The 21,237-nt window shown below is 37.4% G+C and overlaps 1 protein-coding gene across 9 annotated transcripts in view; it reads right to left on the reverse strand.

Moving 5' to 3' along the window:
- The window catches only part of Rapgef6 (Rap guanine nucleotide exchange factor 6), a 194,136-nt gene that overhangs the window by 11,917 nt on the left and 160,982 nt on the right, over window positions 1-21,237 (reverse strand). For 7 of the 9 annotated variants that reach the window (XM_074057172.1, XM_074057168.1, XM_074057171.1 and 4 more), the window contains 6 exons: window positions 19,682-19,893; window positions 16,110-16,233; window positions 13,451-13,474; window positions 9,918-10,138; window positions 5,650-5,838; window positions 2,525-2,659 (listed from right to left, as the gene is read on the reverse strand). In XM_074057172.1, the coding sequence (XP_073913273.1) occupies window positions 2,525-2,659; window positions 5,650-5,838; window positions 9,918-10,138; window positions 13,451-13,474; window positions 16,110-16,233; window positions 19,682-19,893 (905 nt within the window). The remainder of the gene's footprint in view (window positions 1-2,524; window positions 2,660-5,649; window positions 5,839-9,917; window positions 10,139-13,450; window positions 13,475-16,109; window positions 16,234-19,681; window positions 19,894-21,237) is intronic. The other 2 variants (XM_074057169.1, XM_074057176.1) reach the window with 1 other exon arrangement.

Genomic DNA, 21,237 nt, shown 5'->3' on the forward strand with positions numbered 1-21,237 from the left:
CTATATAGCCATAAACACATCAATTATTCCACGACACAATACAGGAGAAAGATTACCTTAATCAGAATAAGCTGATGATAAAAACACACTGAAAGCAAGCCAAACTGGTAAAATCATAAGGATAAATATGACAGAATTATTTCTCAAATATGAATGTCTAGAATTTTCAGGCAGATTTTACTAAGAAAAAGCTTAGAAAAAGAAAAACAAACCAGCATATACACACCATACAGGCAATAGATGCATCTCTAAAGCACTGTTTCTGATGCTACTAAAGCTTCAAGATGGAAGCCACCTTTCTGTTGTTTTGGTTTCTGTTGGCAGCACTGAGGTTTGAACTCAGGGCCTTGTGCTTGCTAGGCAGGCACTGTATACTTGAGCCACACTCCAGCACTGGAGGTCCTTTCTTAAGCACTGAGAAAGGCAATGCTCAAGGTCTCTTCACCTCTTTTTTTCTTTTTTTGTAAGTTCTTACTTGTTTAAATTCTCCTTGTGAAAAACATGGGCCAATATTTTTAATTACTAGAAAACAACTAACTCCAAAGCTTAGCAAGAACTAAGAATAGAGCCTAATAAACAGAGACTACAGGCAAAAACCTGTCTGTGGAACTAGAAGTTCGTTCACTGGGGCTTTGATTAGAACATGTGTGACAACAATCTGAAGGTTTTCAAGAGAATCTCTTCAATCTGAGGATTAGAAACTTGACTATGATAGGCTTACACATCTAGGAACACCATGGTCACCTGGTAGCAACGCAAGGAATGGCAATGGGGAAAAGCTCTCTCTATTTGAGGGGTGAGAGTGGATTTTTCTGTTAGGGATATTCCTGTACCTGACACCTCTTCCCCTAAGTCACAGGCAGCCATAAAACACCTATCAGTTCTGTCAGTTGTCTGTCTAGGGAACTGTCGAATGAAAAGCTTCTAAAAGGGGCAAGGGATGGCAAGCATTTCTGCAAGAGCATTTCGAGCACATGGCACCGTAGTTTGGACCATCTGACTGGATGCTCTGCTGCCAGTCACACTTGTCCAGATGTGATGAGGGTACTCTAGATAGGACCAGAGAGACAGGTCCTTGGGCCTCACAAAATTGTGTATGAGCTACAAGAGGATCAGAAACATTTTATAAATACACCTGTTATATATGCTGTTTGTATGTCTTATTTATTATTGGCAGTACTGGGGTTTGAACTCAGGGCCTCACAATTGGCTAGGCAGGCCCAATACCACGTGAGCCATGCCTGTAGCTTCTTTTTTTTGCTTTAGTGTATTTTTTTTTTTTCTTTTCAGATAGGGTCTTGTCTTTTTTTCAGGGACTGGCCTCCTACCTATGCCTCCTAGCAGAGATTATAGACACGCCAAGCATGTTGGTTGAGATGGGGGTCTCACCAACCTTTAGTCCAAGCTGTCCTCAAACCATGATTCTCCTGATCTCTACCTCCTGAGGAGCTGAGATTACAGGCATGCACCACCAAGCCTGGCTATTTGATTTTCATGAAGCTTTCCTTAGTAAATATCTGAATGAAGATTCTAGCCAGTCTCAATTATATGAGAGTTGAAAGGGCAGGCTAGCAATGGAGTTATGGTGCCCTGGGTGGCAATAGGGAAAGAAAAGAGACACTTTAATTTACTAATTACTTATCACATACTAGGTTTATAAATATTACTTCATTCCACTTTTATATGAGAGCCCTAAAATTGGTTGTCTTTTCCCTATCTTACAAAAAGTTAACCTCCTGACCTTACAAACAAGTTAAGTATAGTAATACAGATATAAGCAGGGATGGGGTCAGTATTCAAACTCAGACCCAACACTACTATGCAACAGTACAACACAGGTGGCAAAGGAACATGGGAGCTGAGGCAAGCTTTGGAGGCTTCGCTCTCCTGTTGGAGTGAAGCCTGTCCCTCTGACCATGTACCATCCTGTGTTGTAGTTATTGAAAGATACAGTTCTTTTATATCTATGAAGGAGATCCCAGCGCACACTCCAGAGTGTGGAGTGCACACACGTCTTAAGAGTGCCACCTGTGCTGTCAACACAAAATGGAATCTTCATGTACACTGTCCAGGCTAGCTAAAAAAAAAGCTTCTGTTTGAATTATGAAAATGCAGGTGAAAGAATTTCATTTTTCTTTTGGCGGTACTGGGATTTGAATTCAGGGCCTACATACTGAGCCACTCCATAATTTCTTGTAGAAATTTTTGAGAGTACTCCACAGAAATGTTCAAATGTAGAAAACTTTGAGATAACATCAAGAATCTGCACAGACTAACACAACTGACTTCTGTCTTCATTTTTATTCGCGCTTGCTCTCTGTCAAAGACACACTGAATACTGGAGGCCTAGTTACATGATGCATTTGAGTAATCCACGAATACGGAAGTTAAAAAGTAGTTTAAAAGTAGTTAAAAAGTTAAAAGTATTAACTTTTCTGAATGCTTTCTACTATTTGCTTATAGACCAAAAAGCTGAAAACTGTTGTTTGGCTAACAAGAACCAGCCTGAAACATTTCGCCCTACCTTTGCGAGGGGAGCCTTGAGGAGATGCGGGAGGACTGGAATGTAAAGATGAAGCCACTGAAATTGCGTCTTCTGTATGTTTCTTACTACTTACTTCTTCAGTTGGCCCTATAGCTTTCTGAGGTAAACATGCACCTAAAAAGAAAACCAAGAAGTGAAGAAGCTTCAGCTTACAGTCGAAACGTATGTAGTTACCCAAATCACTACATAACTAAAGCCATGATGCACAGTGGCTAGTGTAGTCAACTGAAATGTGTAAAATGACAAACAGGGACTAAATGACTGGGTAATGCACACAGAGATTCTCACCTCTAGCTCATTTGTTCAAATTCAGCTGGCCAGCATGCACCAGATTACAATAAATAGCTCGTTTTGTGGCAGAAGGGAAACCACTTTAACAGTTTAAGTACAGTACTCCTCTCTCCCAATCGACAGACTTGTTTGCAATCTTAGGAGAGAAGACATGGGTTCAAACTCTTCCCTCCCCTCTAGAGGTGGCCTCTCCAAGTCAGAGCAAGGCATATGGCAGGGGCAGTGTGGGACGTTAGCACTGTCACTACCTGTGCTGCAGGTAAACAGAAGAGGCTGAGGGCTGCCAGTCCAGCCCTTTTCAAGAGCACTAAATTCACACTACAGGAGAAAAGTAAACAACAGAAAGAATCATGAATTTATAGAAAAATAGTATGGAGCCTGCTAAAAACATTCTTGCAAAATTCTGTCATTACCCTTAATCCAATATCTGGCCTTGTTCAAGTGTTGGTCAAACTCTAGAAATGACTTCAATATACCGACATTTTATGTATGTCTTCTGTAAGATGTCACAGAGCTATCAAAACAGTTCTTAATCAGCAAAGTGAGCACAGCTTTGATGAGGATTTGGGATAGTAACAGGCAGTCTTTCAACAATGAAAAAATTTAAATCATAGCATATCTATACTACATGAATACAGTTTTAATGTAAATACATTACATTTATCCACAAACAACAGCCATATTACAAGGGGAAAGAAACTAGCTAGAAAGCTAGCTGGTACAAGCAGTGCTGCCTCTCAGAACTGCTGATGTTAATATCAAAAAGGTGATGATACCCAAGTAAGAAACTACAGCTAAACTTGTCTCTCTCTCAGTCCTACCAAGAAATCAATCAACCTGGCATTCGATTCTTTTTTTTCCATAGCCACCAAACTAGTCTAGCCCCTCAGTAACTTCCCATAAACTGTTATATCTGCTGCTTTCCATCCAGGCTTTCTAACTCTGGACTTGCTGCACTCCCTCCTTCTCAAACATATCTTCACCATAACTTTCCTTTGTTCAAATCTCTCTTTTTTTGGGGGAGAAGGGTGTTGAGACAGGATCTCCTTATTACAAATAGCCAATACTGGCTTTGAACTTGCAATCCTCCTGCCTCCATTTTCCAAGTGCAGAGATTATAGCTGTGTATCACCGTACCCAGCTTCAAATGTCTTTAATGGCTTCTCACTGACCACTTTCCTTTAGCATAGCACATTACAAGTCTGACATACTTATGACTTTACTTCCTGTACCCTGGAAGGGAAGGATGTTAGTATGTTGGTCAAAAGCAGTCAGCCTGGGCTCAGCTCTTAAGTTTGGTCACTTACTGGAGTGTTTAAGTTACTCAGATTCTTTGTAGAATGAAGGTAAAGTGCTACCATCTTATATGGTTATTCTGAATACTCAATGAATATAGAGTTAGGAGAGCACTATGAACCATGTCTGGAACTCAGTAAGTCCTAAATGTTAGCTTCAACTATTTTTGCTTCTCAATTCTCTACAGGCAATCTGTGGTGAGTCAGCAAGTGCCTGTAGCTCCTTGCAGATACCAGGCTGTTTCCTTTGCTTGAAGCAACTTTTCTGAAACCTTTGCTTAATTATTTCCTTCATCAACTTTTTTTTTTTTTTGTGTGTCTGGGCTTTAAACTCAGGCCTTCCCACTTGCAAAGCAGGCTCTCTACTGCTTCAGCCACACCTCCAACTCATTTTACTCAGGTTATTTTGGAGCTGGAGTCTAAGCAACTATTTGTCTGGGATGGCCTTGAACCACAATCCTCCTGATCTCAGCCTCCAAAGTAGCAAGGATGACAGGCCTAAGCTGCTGGCACTAGGCTTTCTGCATCAACTTTTAAGGCTCTGCTTATGTTATCTCCAAAAAGCCTTTTTAAAATTTTTTTTGTTGTACTGGACTTTGAACTCAGGACCTTCACCTTGAACCACTCCACCAGCCTCTTATTGTGATGTTTTTTTTTTCAAGATAGGGTCTCATGAACTATTTTCCCAGGCTGGCTTTGATCCTCCTGATCTTTGCCTCCTGAGTAGCTAGGATTATAGGCATGAGGCACCGGTGCCCAGCTCAAAAAGTCTCCTTCTGAAGGCCTACTTATCTCTGCCTCTGCTAAAACCCTCTTGCTTTGTTCTTTTACATGTCTATATATACTCTTGGTATAGCAAATGCATAATAAAGGAGATATCTGTTTCTGTGAGTGTCTGCATCACTGGATTGAAAACCTGACAAAAGAGGGAGCGTTTCTTACTGAACTTTGTATCTAAAATCAAATCTAATTAAGTTTATAAACCTCTATTCAATATGTATTAGGTATAATACATAGACCAAGTAATAAAGATAGAAACCAAATGCAATCCAGTATCACATAACAGTAGTGATACTGGTAAAACAAGAAATGAAAGGAAGTTGGATAATGTCTGCATAGCCCATAGAGGAAAATAGTCATATTCTTTACATTTTATTGTCTAGGTTTTTAGCAGGGGATCATTAATGAATGAACATTGTATAGTCATTTTCATAATATGCAACTTGATTCTCACACTTTTTGTGGGTCGCATCTGCATTAGATGTTTGATTAACACACCTTTGAATGCAGTAATCCCTTGATGTATTGCCTAAGATTTGAACTAAATAGGCAAGATGTATTGCTGTATGTCTTCTGTTGATAAGCAGATTTCAGCAAAATGAAACATTCTTTTAACTCATAAAGGGATGGTCATGTTGCACAACCTACAACAGCTAATCTTCTGAGCATCTGTGATTATTTACCCCTCTCGTTCCCCTAGAAATTTCAATGAAATGAATATTAACCATGAATACTCACTCAGTGCAGAGTCTCTTGCTTGTCCCTTCTTCCTGGTGGGGTGCAAGTTAACAGCTGGCACCTGGAGCACCTGGCTCACCCTGTGGGGCTGATGCAGGTGGGCTTTAGTTGTTTGGCCAGCTGACCTCAAAGGTACTGGAGACATTTCAGATGATTTGGCTAATCTTTTCTCACTTAAATTCTTGGTCACTAATAGAAGAGAGAGGAAATAGGTAATTATTTCTTTTAGGCAAGACTATTATTACCACTTACAATAACTTTGGGCTAAGGGTATGGTTCAAGTGGTACAGTACCTGCTTAGCAAGCATGAGACCCCAAATTCAAACCCCAAACTTTGGTTCAATACCACCGAAACCCAAAAATACATGAAACATTTATTTTTAGCATTAAAACAATAGACTAATTTTCTCAAAAGGAATTTAGGTATTATAAAAAAATTCCTAAAATTTTTGTAGAACAAGCTGTTACTGTGGTTTTGAAATCAGGGCCTCATGCTTCCTAGTCAAGTAGTCTACCATTTGAGCCACACCCCCAGTCATTTTTGCTTTAGTTATTTTTCAGATAGGGTCTTGAGTTTTTGCCTGGGGCTGGCTTCAGACTGCGATTGAGATGGGGTCTTGCTTACTTTTTTGTCCAGGCTGGCCTTGAACCATGACCCTTGCCCCAATCTCTACTTTCTAAGTAGCTGGGATTATAGGTGTGAGCCACCATGCCCCGCCTCATTTCTTAAATAATTCTATCTCCATTTCCATTATCACTCTGCTGCAGGTCTAGTTAACATTCTCTTATCTATACTACTAAAACATTTCTCATAGTGTATCAATTCCAGCATGCTTTTAAGCTATTCTTTAGACAAAAGTAGAATGGTTCTACTAAAATGATAATTTGATCATATAATTTTTGTTCTCTGTATGCCCTGTATACTTTATATTGAAGAGGAAGATAGCCCTGGAACAGGGTTGTAAAACATGGTAAACTGTCAATTAAAAGCTGTAACCTCGGACAGAGCTGTGAGGAATTGCCCATTAGAGCCCTGCAAAAGCTCAGGACCGAGATAAGAGGCACCAAGCAGAGATAAGCACCCATTCCTGCCCTTCTTTGTCTCCACTTGTAAATAAACTTCCCAAAGCAGGTCTCCCCTGCTGTTCTTATCTAAACAACACTAGGTTCCTAGCTCACTACCAGCCCAATTAACCTAAACAATCTAACTCACTGGTTAGGACACCATGACCTGAGCACATCTTTGTAACCTGATGCCCTACACTACCTTTTAAATATCTTGTGAATCCTTTGTTCAGGGCTCAGACACTGGTACACGTCTGGGCCCGCTAGCGTAAAAATAAAAAAACCTGAGTTCTCCACTCCTCTGAGTGTCGCTTGGTTTCTCCTCTGACTACCCTGCCATAACAATATGACTTCTCACTCCTTTTAGGAAAAGCACCCAAATCCCTAAAACAAGGCTGGCATGACTTAACATCAACCTGCCCCCTTGAACTATGTACCTGCCCTCTCTTCATTAGGCTGGAAAGCTTCCTTCTACTCTGTAACTCTCGCTACATCTTTCAGATGAACTTTCTCACAAACTCAGGGAGTCTTGTCCTCATATCCCACGTTCTGCAGTGACTAGATTTGAGAAGCCTGACTAGAGAAACAAACAAACAAACAAAAAAGCTGCCTACTTTGCAAATCAATACCATCCAAAGAAAGAAATTTTTGCTTCCAGGCACTACTTTCAATCCATGGTTAATTATTCAGGATGGCTTTATGCAGGTGCCACCTCAGTACTTCACAATGTATTTCTTTTAAACATCATGATAAAAGCAAAAATAGATGTTGAACCTGCTTAAGCAATGCTGTGATAGTTAAGCTTTTATGCTGCAACTATGAGACCCTATTTTGCATGTAAGGATGAGGAAATTTCTCAAAAAGTCAAAACATAGGGACTCCTAGGGACAATGTGCACAATGACTCTGTCACCTACTTGAATCCCTAGTGCTGAGATTACCAGTGTGTATCAGCATGCCCAGCTACAAATTAATTCTTGATTTCATTGACATCTTAATAGTAGTTATGGTACAAAGAAAAAATCCTTCAAGAGATGAGAGTTCAAATATAAAAAAAAAGTTCACAGAATGCCAAAATCTGTATGTTAATTAGCAAGAATCCAATTCTATAATGCTCAGAAATCAACTCCTATTTGGGTTTAGACTGTCATTATTTAAACATTTAAAAGACAATTATGCAAATAAAGACAAATTAAAGGAATATGCATTCAATTACATTTTCAAGCCCAGTTTAGGACAGAAAAACCCTCGGGTTTTCTTATTTCAAATCCAACTTTAATATGTAGCACAGGACACCATTTAGTGTGATGAGAAAAGACCAGGAAGTGTGGGGAGGTTGTAGAAGAGGAAGGCATAGAGGTGTATATACACGGGTATATATAAAATAAATAACCTTCTATCAGACAAACTTCAAGATAATATGTCTATATCGAGTTACCTGAGAAAAAAGAACTTTGATGGTTATTTCAAAGCAAGTCAATCCACATAATTACTGAACTTTGATAAATGTGCACTTGGCTCTTAACTTTAAAATCTTATTACTATTTATTTTTTGCAGGGCTGGGGATCAAATCCAGGGCCTTACTTGCCTGCCTGGATACATCACCAGCCCAAAAATATGAATAAATTTTAAGTGTTCCATATCCTCTTTACTTTTGACATGTAACATTTTCACACAGCTGACACTATTTTTGATATCCCATGTGTAGTAAATTTTCCCAGATACCCTTCCAAGTTTATATACATTTTATATTAATAACAAAATCAATATAAATTATTTTAAATGGCCATATGACACTCATTCCTTGAGTACTTAGTATCCGAATGGTTTTTCAATGTAATTAATAAATATCTTAACATCTTTGTATAAGCACATTATTTTAGGTACATATCTCAGTAGACTATAACCCAACAGCGGCTGCCTCAGAGATGGCTATGAGGAGTGAGTAAATGGTAATTCTCTTCTTGTTTTTGGAGATAGGGTCTCAGTATGCAGTCCACAGAAAGCTGAGCAGATTGACTGATTAAGCTATGCTGCCCATCTGATACTCAAGGGGTCCTCCGTGTCTACAGACATGTACCACAACACCCAACTAATGACATTTATCAAGTGCTTAGCAAGGGCTACTGGCATGCACAATGCTCTTAAGAATTGTTAGCTTTTAACTATTTTATTTACCTCTCCAAATTTAATAGATTTGGAAAACCTATTACTACAGAAAGCATTGTAAGAAATAAAAACATACTCCCAACTCTTGTCAAAAGTTTTACATTTGGGATGAAGAGAACCTTGTTCAAATGATATTAACTGAGACTCAAACCCTGTCTCTACCCTTCAGTGTAGGTGTTTTTTTCCATCAGACTCTGTTTTGATAATAGTATTTATGGAATGACAACGGTATTTACTGAATGGCTCTTTTTACCCCTCATTTTAAAATTTACTGTTATCTCTAAAATTTTATAAAATCAGTATGTGGTTCTACTTTCCTTTTCTCTTTATTATTTGGTTGATGTACTTTTCTATTTTTTTGCAAAGACCATCCAATTTATCAATCTTAAGAGTCATGTAAGATTATGTAATTTTAACCTACAACTTAATGTAAGAATAATTTTTTTTTTACTTTTGCTTTTACAACCATATACCTTGACCCAGAGATAAATGTGTTTTCTTGTTTGTAGTTAAAGAAAAAAAAAAAAGACAGCTCTTGGCTGGGGATGTGGTATTGGTATTAAGGACAGAATCTCTTTTTTCCATTGTACTTTCCAGCTATTAACAATATCAGAATGCATCTGATTATTTTTTGCCTGGTTTATCTTACTGACACCTATTATCTCTACTGTGTTAAGTCAAATTTCTTGCATTTGGTAGCTGATAAATAATATTTTTCACTGAATTTTAAAAGGTAAAAATTTCACTTATTGCATTCTTCGCTTAGGGATGAATGAAAAATGTTCTCAAGCAGAGAAGTTCCTCTCTACTGTTCCAATTTTTACAAATATCTTTATAAAGCTATGTAAATAAGTACTATTTATCCGTCTATTTCTGACAGAGTAAATATCAGCAATACGTGGAATTCAACATCTGATTAATACAATTTCATGAAGCTTGGTATGTCAGTGGTCTTTGTGAGTATAACTAACAATTTTACTGGTATTTTTGGTGTTGTGCTTTTTAGTATTGCATAAAGGAAAACTTGTGCTTACAGGTACCATACGCAGGCTCCCACTGCAATGACATCATCTGGAACTTTTCTTCATCAGTCTCTACATCCAGACCAGAAAGATATTGCTTCACTTTCCTTGCCATCTGGGCATCCTCATACAGCTTCTTAGCGTTAAGCAGAGAGCTACGGCGTGCTCGTTTTTTGTGAGCACCTCCCTGAACATCCAGCATGTTTGAATTTGTGCTGCCTTGACTCAATGACCTGGAAGAAGACAGGAATCACAGTAAGAGGCTGTGAAGGTGAGAATTAAGCACAGGGGAGTGAAGATTAAAAGATTTCTTTCTGTTAATGCTATTGCATGCTGATGTAAATGAGTTAAAAGATGAAGAGTATTAATGCAAAGTAATTTGGCCTACATGGCAATGTTCTGCATTAAGAACCAGATTTGGCAAAATGCAGAATTCAAAAGAATAAGATAACAATTCCTCCCTGAGCAATGCACTACATCAGACCTGTATTTGTGCCTATGCAACCCACGGCACAAGTGTGACAAGGAAAAAAAAATTCCTCTTGTACTGGAGGCAATCCACACACTGAAGAAGTGGCTAAAGCCTGGGTCAGGACAAGACCACCCTCAGTCTGATCTCTTTGCCAGTGTTCTGCAGCAAGAAGTTTCTACAGCAACTCTGCTTGTCTGTGCTACCTGGGACATGCTATTGCAATTACCACGCCTCCCACATGCCCACTGGGAGCATACTGACCAATTAACCAGTAACCGCATCTGGCGAAAATCCAAAGAACAGCCTTTTTTTAGATATTAGCTGAAAATAACAGCATGAATACTCAATTCAGTACAGCCACTCAAATATGGAACAGTGAGACATTACTTGGGTTCTAGAGGTAGGTCTCTGGGATGCTACTTTTGCAATGCCTCTGAATGTGATGGAACTGCAAGATGGGGAGAAATAACTACAATTCAGATGTGCTACTTTTTGTCAAGCCTCCTTATACAATGATGACATCCAGAACCAATGGGAAACAGCAACTGCAATGCTGCCTGTCTTTTCTAACAAGCCTAGTAAACGTAAGTCTTAGATGATTTTTACTGAAAGCAGCTGTCACTCTAAAATAATGAGTATCTATATTGGCCTCACATTTACATAAAATATTCTAAACATATACACCACAATCATACCATTTGTTTTTCAGTGCTCACCTATCTAGACTAAATCAGACACTAAATGTTTTTATTGTTAACCAAGTGAAACAGTTGAAAAAGTGTTATGGTATTTTCCTCTGTCACATTTTAAGATATTTGAAATAGGGGTATGTCTTACATTTGATGACAACTTTCAGTTGCCATTGGTCAGGCAGAAACTATGATGTGGTTGTCATGTCAGTACTTATGCTTGCAGAAAGGTTTGGAAGAAAATCTAATGACATTAGTGAACTACAATTTAACCTCTAGGGAGCACTTGAGTATAAAGAGAGCAAATCTTAAAATCTCGGCAACACTCCCCAAAGGTGTCAAAGGAAACTAACTATTTATTTACAAAGCCAACCTAAAAACCCAGAATCAGGAACTTTTATTTATTTTATGATATGCTTTAAAAATGATTAATTACCAGCACACTGGATGGTACAGAGGGCAGTACAATATGTGTGTGTGTGTGTGTGTTCATATGCGTGCAATGAACACTGACCAGAAAGTAATGACACTCAGAGGAATTCATTAGGTTCACTTTCTGAAAATTAAGAGGTTTTAGGAAGACCTAAATCAATTTACTTTGCTTATATTTGCCTTTTCACATATGCGTAAGGGTGTTATGTGAAAAAACCCCAAATTAAGTCCAAAGACTTGTAAGAGCAATTTCAATAGGCATAAAGTACAAATTTTCAGTGGTAACGGACACTGCAGGGAGCTTTCTTAGTGGTACATGAAGTAAAAGTGCATTCAGCAACTGATGAGATCTTGGATTTGGAGAAATGCAGTGAAATCAAGATTTTAGTAGTAATATTTGAAGATTTTAATCTTAGTTGATATCCAAAATAAACAAAAAAGAAGAGAGGGTGTCAACAAATCTAGGATACAAAATTCTAATAAATGAAAACATTATGATTAATGACTATAAAATATCTTTGAAACTACTTCCAAAATAGCAATACTCCCTCCAATGCAAAATGAAAATACCTAATGTTTGCAAGCACCAAGTATCAGACAACGCAAGCCCTATAGCTCAGTGAATAGTGACTATGTTAGCATAACTCATTCAATCACCCCAAGTGGATACACTGTCAGAGTATTCTTTATAATAGTGATGCCAGGTATCAACTTCTGTTTTCAGTGAGAAGAACTAGAAAAGACCAAGACATAAATGTATGATGCAGAAGGAAATACACAAGAAACACACAAAGAAGGAAGAAGTAGAAAGAAAGTCAAGTTCACTAAGTTTTAACAGAAAACAAGACTACAAATAAGACAAAGCTCAAGGAGGTGGCTCAAAAAATTATTCTTATTTATTTATTATTTTTGGTGGTACTGGGGTTTGAACTCAGGGCCTCATGCTTGCTAGGCAGGCGCTCTATCACTTGAGCCACTCTGCCAGCACAAAAAATTATTCTTAACGTAATAAAGGCACTTAACTTCATGGTTCGCTAGTCTTAAAATGACAAAATTCCTCTTATGCAACTCTATCACCCATAAAAACCATCTCTTTCTTCATCTATAAATGAAAGAACTAAGTATATGACATTCTAGGATTCTGTAGAAGCAGAGACCTAAACCTATTTTAACAAAACGTGCAGATTCTAATTCTATCAAAGCTTTACTGGAGTCTCAGGAATTAAAAACATCTAGCTCACTTTTATAGTATAGCTTAGATAAAGGTTCTCTCTGGAAAACACAACCTTTATAAACAGACCTCTCATCTGCTTTTCTTATACATTTACATGATATATTCACTTTTATAAACTATGACATTTGCTTAGGAAAAAGTGTTGTGGACCCTTGAATCAGATTGCCTAGGTTTGGATACACCATTAATGAGCTTTAAGACTGGTCAATTCTACTTTCCCCATCTGTGCCATGGAAATAATATCTACTTATAGCATGATAGGAGAATTAAATAAAATCATTCATTTAGAATGTTTGCATAGCTGGGGATTGACTCAAGTGGTAGAGCACCTGCCTAGAAAGTGCAACGCCCTGAGTTCAAACCCCAGTACCATCCCCATCCCCCCAAAAAGTAAACTGCTTAGAACAGTATATGGCACACAGCAAGTACACAACAAAAATCCTCTATCATCATCAATACCTAGCTGAACCTGCTAAATTTAAATCTAAAATAGGCCTAAGGGATGTCAATAGAAAAGTTAAAAAAAAAAACATAACAAAACAAAAAGCTAGTTCTATTACTACTTTCACCTTGTTAGCAAAAGGCATTTGTCAGGAATGTAGGCTGACAGAGTTAATAGAATGCATGCTATCTTATATGCGTGCATTAATGAAAAGGATGCAGTACATGTTAAGAGTTGCACAACCTTCATTCCAGTTGTGTTCATCTCTACACTTACCCCAGACTCCGCCACCTCTTCTTCCTGCAAGCAAGAGCCACAAACATTGAAGCATATGTTTGAATAGGAAAGCACAGAAGAAGACAATAGTTGAGAATCAGAGAAATTATGCAGAAAGAATAGAACAGGAAAATTTTACTAAGAAAAAAATATTGCTTAACAGTAAAATGACTTTAGTGGAATGCAGAGGGGTAAAATACATTATGACAGGTCCTGAAGCCCAAAAACCTCCACAATATATATTTTTAAATGTTTTAGACCAATTGTATTTTTAATACCTAATTCACCTGGAATTTTATGTTTATAAGAAGCATAAGGGAAAACATTTATTTAGGAGTTTATTTAGTACTAGTATTTCTTTTTTGTGGTGCTGGGGCTTGAACCCAGGGCCTCATGTATGCTAACAGAATGCTTTACCACTGAGTTCTAGTCCAAGAAGAGAATTTCTCAGTACTTTTTTGGAAAAAATTTTGAGCCACTTATTTTAGAAATATAAATTCATTTTGAAGTGAAGAAATTTCTTTGATGAAGTATTTTACAAGAAATTTTGGCCAGCTGCTGGGTGTGGTGGGTCATGTCTGTAATCCTAGCCTGGGCAAAAAGCTAGCAAGACTCCTATCTCAACCAATGAGTTGGGCTTGGTGGTGCATACCTGTCATCCCAGCTACAGGGGAGGCACAGGCAAAAATGGATAACCCTATCTAAAAAGTAACTAAGGAAAAAAAGGGATGGGGGTGCAGCTTAAGTGGTAGCATACCTGTCTAACAAACATGAGGTCCTGGGTTCAAATCCCAGACTAGCAAAAAAATAAAAAAAATTTAAAACAGGAAGAAAAGAATTTTTGGCTACCAAATACAACTTAAAACATAAAGAAAAATATATCATCAAGCTAGGTGTGGTTGGCATACACACTTGGAGGTTGAGGCAGGAGGATCATCTGCTCAAGCTCAAGGTCTGTGTGAGCTACATAGTGAGACCCTCAAAAAAAGAAAATACCATAGGTCTTTATGCCACAAGCTACTGTTTGAATAAAGATGCTGTCTTTTAGTTTGCAAATGTTATTACTGTTAAAATTAAAGAGGTCACTTTACTCATACAAGATAATCATACACCACCAAAATGGGCAATTATTTGTTAAAAGAAAGATGTATTTCTGGACTGGCTAACAAAACTGATTCAGGAAGAATTCAGTCCAATCTAAATGTAAGTGTTTACTTTCCCTTATAACTTACACTATTCAACCCAAGTTATGCCCAAGAAAACAGCCAGGCTTACTGATTTTCACATCAGGTTTTTTCTCCTTTGTTCATTTCTGAAGTATAGCTGGTACTTAGTAAATTATCAACTGGGATGGCAGGGTCAAAATTCATTAGGTCTTCAGGGACCAGAGTGGTACATGTATGAATAAATGGAGGTCCATATAAGACAATAGGGAGTGGCAGGGCCACTGAACAAAGACAAGCAACAAAAACAAAAAGAGACAAACAAGCCTCCTCCAGGTTTGCTTGGTCCCTGGTTCTTACTCTTTTTTTGCTTCCATGTTTTTGAGCAATGACATCTCTCATTAGTGATCTCAAGGGACAGAAATGGGATGGGTAGAGAAGAGGAGATCTGGCACACTTCTTCCTTCCTTTCTACTTTGAGGATCTCTGAACTACAGCAACCACCAGATTAACTGCTTCCAAAAACAAAGACTCATGAATGGTGATGTAAATAAACAAAAGCAAAAACAAACAAAACAAAACAAAAGCCCCAATCCTGACACACTCTGGTTCTGCATAGTTACAAAGTACTGAGTATTTTTATTTCTTTAGCAGAGTATATTTTCAAAACCACAGGAATTCTTGTGTATACCTCTGTATATTATTTATTTTTAATGCCCTATTACAGAGAGATACAAAAGAAATTAGGCCAAAAATTTGCACTATAAGGTCTACTTTCATGCTGAAAATTATAAAAATTACTGGAAACAGCTTAACATATTTGTTTATAAACCTTATACAGAAAACTGAGAAAGTTATTACATTAAAATTAATTTAAAAAACATTCCTAGAAGATCAGATTAATATAGAATACAAACAATAGTTCCCATTTTTAATCAAGATAAAGCACAATTAAATTTGTGTTTTTATAAATTCTGTTAAAGAACTAACATACAAATAAAGAATAGCATTATAACTTAAGGAAAATGAATTATGCCTTAGAAGAATGAAGTATGAATTAAATTAGAATTTAAAAACCACCAATAAAAATAAAAGACACATTGTGGACTAGTACTTTACGTTAGAAACCACATGAAACCATTTGTCCTCTGTGATAATTTCAGTAAAGATCAACTACTTTCTCATGTTTGCTGATATTTTATTGTTACTTAAAAAAATAACAATATAGAGCTACCCATATTCTCAAAAAGTAAGTTTCTGTAAAACTAGGGCTCAAACCTTGGCAAATTATATTAAAAACTGCTTTAACTTTCACTTTCTTCAGAAATAAAAGGCAGGCAAATGTTACCTACCTGTTAGGGTTACTGTGATGAATGAGTACTTGAGACTGGGATGTGTAAAGCACTTACAGTGCACAACAAATGATAAATATTATAATTATCTGACCACTCTGATGCCAACTTGGTAACACTTCTTTATACAGTTCTGTGCCATACCTCTGTCGGAACATCATAGCTGGGTCCATGTTAGCAGAAGTCATTCGGACAACTTGACGAATTTCCTTAGCAATCATTCTTAGCTTCTCAAAGTTTACTAAACCATCTACTTTGGAGTCATTTCCTATAGAAAACAAGTAACTTTTTTAACTTTCAAAATCAATATATCTTAAAGCAGCAGAAGTCAAGCTGTTACTCTTGGGGAGTACAAATGAGAGCTTTCTTTAAAAAAAAAAGTCCAGGTATTACTATCATTTTACTTGGCAATACTGGAGTTTGAACTCAGGGTCTTGTGCTTGCTAAGCAAGTGCTCTACCATTTGAGCCACTCCCCAGTCCCAGACTTTTCTTTATCAAAGCTACAATTTTATTTTTAATGACTGTTTTACCCAAAGAGGCTCTACCCTCGTTCTAGAGAATGAGCTCCTGAGAGAAACTATGTTCCCTATGAGAGTAATGATTATGCATACAGAAAAGAGGTAAACTGTGCATGACTACTAAAAACCACTCTCATTATCTATAGGCACACATGAAATGTGCAGTCACTCAACTCTGTCTGTGCAGATGCTTAGCCCATTCTCAGCAGACACCTATAAATATAGGTACAGCAAGGGTACCTTAGGCTAGTCAGTGGTCACAAAGGCTTATTTATTAACCTAACGTGAGTTTTCTTTGGTTTATAATACTTGAAACATTGTCAAATGAACTATAATCACTTAAAAAGTACAAGATAGTCCAGAAAGGTATGGGGTGAGAGATTAAATAATATTGGGTTTGTTTTCCAAATGGCAATAACTAGTTAAAACTAAGAAGTGGTTGAACCAAACGCTGACAGGGAAAAGGTCTGGTGTTAAAAATTACCTCAAAAGTCTGGATGGTGGAGTGGCTCCAGGGGCAAGAGCACCTGCCTAGCAAGTATGAGTCCCTGAGTTCAAACCCCAGAGCTGCCATTAAAAAAAAAAAAAAATTTCGGAGGTACACACTTTGAAAACACGTTTTAGATGAACAAAATTTGAGATTTCCATTACCAACAGACTTGCATTTAAGAGAATACTAGTATTCTATAGGCCAAATGAAAACAAAAAATAAACAAGCAAGTAAATAACCCCCAACCATAAAAAGCATGCAACCATAAGGAAACTGAAATGTAGGAATAAACAGCAACAACAAAAAGTAAATATACATATGAGATTAAATACTGACTTTCTTAAAAACAGTAATATATTGTGGGATTTAAAGGCGTAGAGTTTTCTCTTTTTCTTTTTTTGGTGGTACTGAGGTTTGAACTTAGAGCCTTGCATTTACTAGCCTAGAGATGAGTAAATGGAATTTAAGTTGTCTAAGTTTCTTCCATTGCCTGAATGATAAACCAGTACTGATAAATAAATGTTTAATTAGTATCACCAAATATACATGGCATAAAGCCTAGTGTAACACTAGAAAAATAGCAAAGTAGTAAATAGTTACTGAGTGAACAGAGTAGGAAAAATACCATTAGCACATACACACAAATCAATGCAGGTAGACTGCAAATAAACCATATGGTGAAGATCAATAAATGAGGCTTTAAAACCAAAAACATTAGTCAGGCACCGGTGGCTCACACCTGTAATCCTAGTTACTCAGGAGGCAAGGATCAGGAGGATTGTGGTTTGAAGCCAGCCCTGGCAAAATAGTTTGCAAGACCCTATCTTGAAAAAGTCCATCACAAAAAAGGGCTGGTGGAATGGCTCAAGGTATAGGCCCTGAGTTCAAATACCAGTATTAGAAAAAGAAAAACAAAACAAAATAAAAAACAAAAGGAAAAACCAAAACCTTTGTTCACCAAAAGATAACCTTAACAGAGTCAAAAGGGAAGTCATATCATACTCAGGATGTATAAAAAAATTCTCACAAAAATACTGAACAAGAAAGACAACCTATGAAAAACGGGAAAGACACTCCTATAATCCTAGCCACTCAGGAGGCAGGGTTCAGGAGGATTGTGGTTCAAAGCCAGCCCGGGCAAATAGTTCTTGAGACCCTATGTTGAAAAACCCATTACAAAAGGGCTAGTGGAGTGGCTTAAGGTGCAGGCTCTGAGTTCAAACTCTAGTACTGCAAAAACAAAAACAAAAACAAAAAAACAAAACCCCCAAAACAGAACAAAACCACAACAAAAGAACAGGAAAGGAACTCAAACTGATAACAAGTAGATAACATAAGAGGGTGCTCAACCTCAATAGGGAAATGCAAATTATAGTCACACCAAGATAAAGCTACCTATTACAACATGTAAAATAACACCTGAGTTTACCAGGTGTTGGTGAGGATGAGGAGCATGGGAACCTTAATGCTGTTAGTGGATGCCTAATGGTTTTCCAAAGTTGATCATACAAATATCAGAATCCACAAATTCTACACTGAGTACATATGGCCAACAAAAAAAGCATATGCACAAAGGGGTATATACAAGAATATGCAGAGCAGCATTGTTCCGAACAGGTCAACAATGGAAACTACCAATTGCCCATCAACCAAATAGATGGGTCCATTATATTGCACTGATACAATGGAATGCTAAATAGTTCTGAAAAACATGAAAGAACCTCACTAATCCAACATTGACTAACATAAGCCAGAAAACAAATTATAAGAAAACAGATTATAATTCTATTTGTAAAATGTTCAAGAACAGTTAAAACTAAACTACAGCTTTAGGAGTCAGGACAGTAGTTACCTTTGGGGTAAGGAGGAAGGTAGTAATTGATCAGGGCTTCTGGGGTGCTTTAATATTTCATTTTGGGGTGTGGGTACAAAGGTGTTTGCTTTGTCAAATTTCATTAGTTTTTCATTTGTTTTGGACATTTTTTTGTGTATGTGGAGTAATTCAATTAAACAAAGATTGGAAAGAAAAATATTACTGAACAAAAAAAGCAAGTATGAGGCTGGGCATTGTGGTGCACATCCTAGCACTCAGGAGGTGGAGACAGGAGGATCATGAACTTGAGACCAGCCTGGGCTACATAACCAGACTCTGTCTCAAACATCCACCACCACCACTGATAGAACAATAATGTCGCCATGTTGTGAATCAGCCAAAATGGCAGCCCTGCCCTTAAACAAATTCCCACGCTCTAAGACAGCCCCACCCCTACCAGAGACTACTGCGCATGCCCTAACCTCCTTACCCTCCCCCTTCTATAAAAGCCACTGCTCGTCCAGACTCTGGGCTGCGCCATCTTTTCCCTGGCCAGCCTGGCAGCTTGGGCCTGCCATTAAACCTTGCTCTATGGACGTGAGCTTTCTCGTGAGCTTTCTTTGAGAGCTGCGTTTTTCCTAACAACCACCACCACAACAAAAGCATGTATGATCAAACAGTTTGATCTTTGTGTTTATATTTTGAATACAAACAGTTAAGCACTTCAATTTGTTTTTGTCAACAATGTAGCGTTTAGATGTCTAAAATTTGTTGCATGTAACTATGCTAAAGATTTAATAACATGTAATCATTATATTGGAATATATAGTAAGTCACAATGCTGTAGAGTTAGCTGAAGCAGAACACACTAATTTGAAAATAATTTTAAATACCTTCATGCAAAAATGTCATGTCTTTCTTGACGACAGGGAAGAGAGGGATAATTGGAGGCTGCATGCTCTGACTACTAAGGATATTTCTGTATTTTGCCATGTTTCTAGATGGGTCAAAAAGGTCCTGTAGATCTTGGAGATGTTTCTCATATTTGCTTGGTAATTTTTCCCAAGTACCTCTGAGTCGTGCTACAGGTGCCAGGTTCAAGCCACTGCCAAAAATGAGAATAAAAGCATTAAAAAGTAACTTGGAGGAGGTGGTGGACTCAAGTTAGTAAAGTGTATATACCAAGGTTCTCTGATAATGCTCAAAAGAGCAGGACGTATCTTAACCAGTTGAAATAGAGAATAAAAAAAAATTAAGAAAAAGGCACTTCCTTAATCTTAAAACAAGGAGACTTCTTTCAAAGGTACTGTATTACTTACCTATAGTTGTATATCTACAGCCTTTGCTTTAGAATTTGTATGTACGTGGTAAATGTCATAATTTCATAAAATAAACATTTAATTTTCAGCCTGTTTTACTTAGAAGTAGTATTATAGAAATAATACATATTTGAAAAATAGTTTAGGTAATGCCGAGAATGACTTAGTAATGGAGAGCATTTTTTTCTGAGACTTTTTGTTCACTAAGTCCCTGATTCCAAGGCTTCCATGTCCCTGAATTCTAATCCTGTTTCCTAAGCTTCAAGATATTCAATGTCTCCTCCTTTCCATAGGATGTTAACAAACTCAGATATTCCCTAACTTGTAAAATACTTTATGTCAGTAGACTGCAAAAGATACTTGAGAGAATACTACAAAGAAGAGGAAGAAAGATACACATAAGCATGAGAGCCTAGGAAAAAATAAATATCACTATGAGACTAGACAACCAAATGAGAAGTAGGAAAGAACCAAACATTACTAACTTAGTAAAGCAGCAAAATTCTAAGTAGTATATATCTCTCAGTAATAAATGAAAGTGTAAGCAGTCTTGACTCTCCAATTAAAAGATGAAGACTGTCTGGGCACCAGTGGTTCACACCTGTAATCTTAGCTATGCATGAGGCGGAGATCAGGAGCTTGCCGTCTGAAGCCAGCCCAGGTGGACAGTTCATGAGACTCTATCTTGAAAATACCCCATATAAAAACAGGGCTGATGGAGCCACTCAGGCGGTAGCACACCTGCCTAGCAAGCATGAGGTCCTGAGTTCAAAACCCCAGTACTGTCAAAATACAAAGAAATAACCAAAAAATATGCAGATTGGCTAAACAAATTAAAAAACAAGATCCAAATAATTTTATCTACAAGAAAATCACCTCACTAGCAAAGACACATACAGATGCAAATGAAAGAACTGAAAACAGTATTCCAAGCAAACAGACTCCAAAGCAAGTGTGAGTAGCCATGCTCACAACTGACAAAGCAGCCATCAAGGCAGAATTAGAAGAAATAAAGAAGGTAATCACATATTAATAAAGGGAACAATCCATCAAGGTGTAACTGTAGATATACATGCACCAAATGTTGTGCAATCAATTTCATAAAATGAGCATTACTGGACTAAAGGGAC

The sequence above is a fragment of the Castor canadensis genome, chromosome 16 (assembly GCF_047511655.1).
Source record: "Castor canadensis chromosome 16, mCasCan1.hap1v2, whole genome shotgun sequence".
NCBI lineage: Eukaryota > Metazoa > Chordata > Mammalia > Rodentia > Castoridae > Castor > Castor canadensis.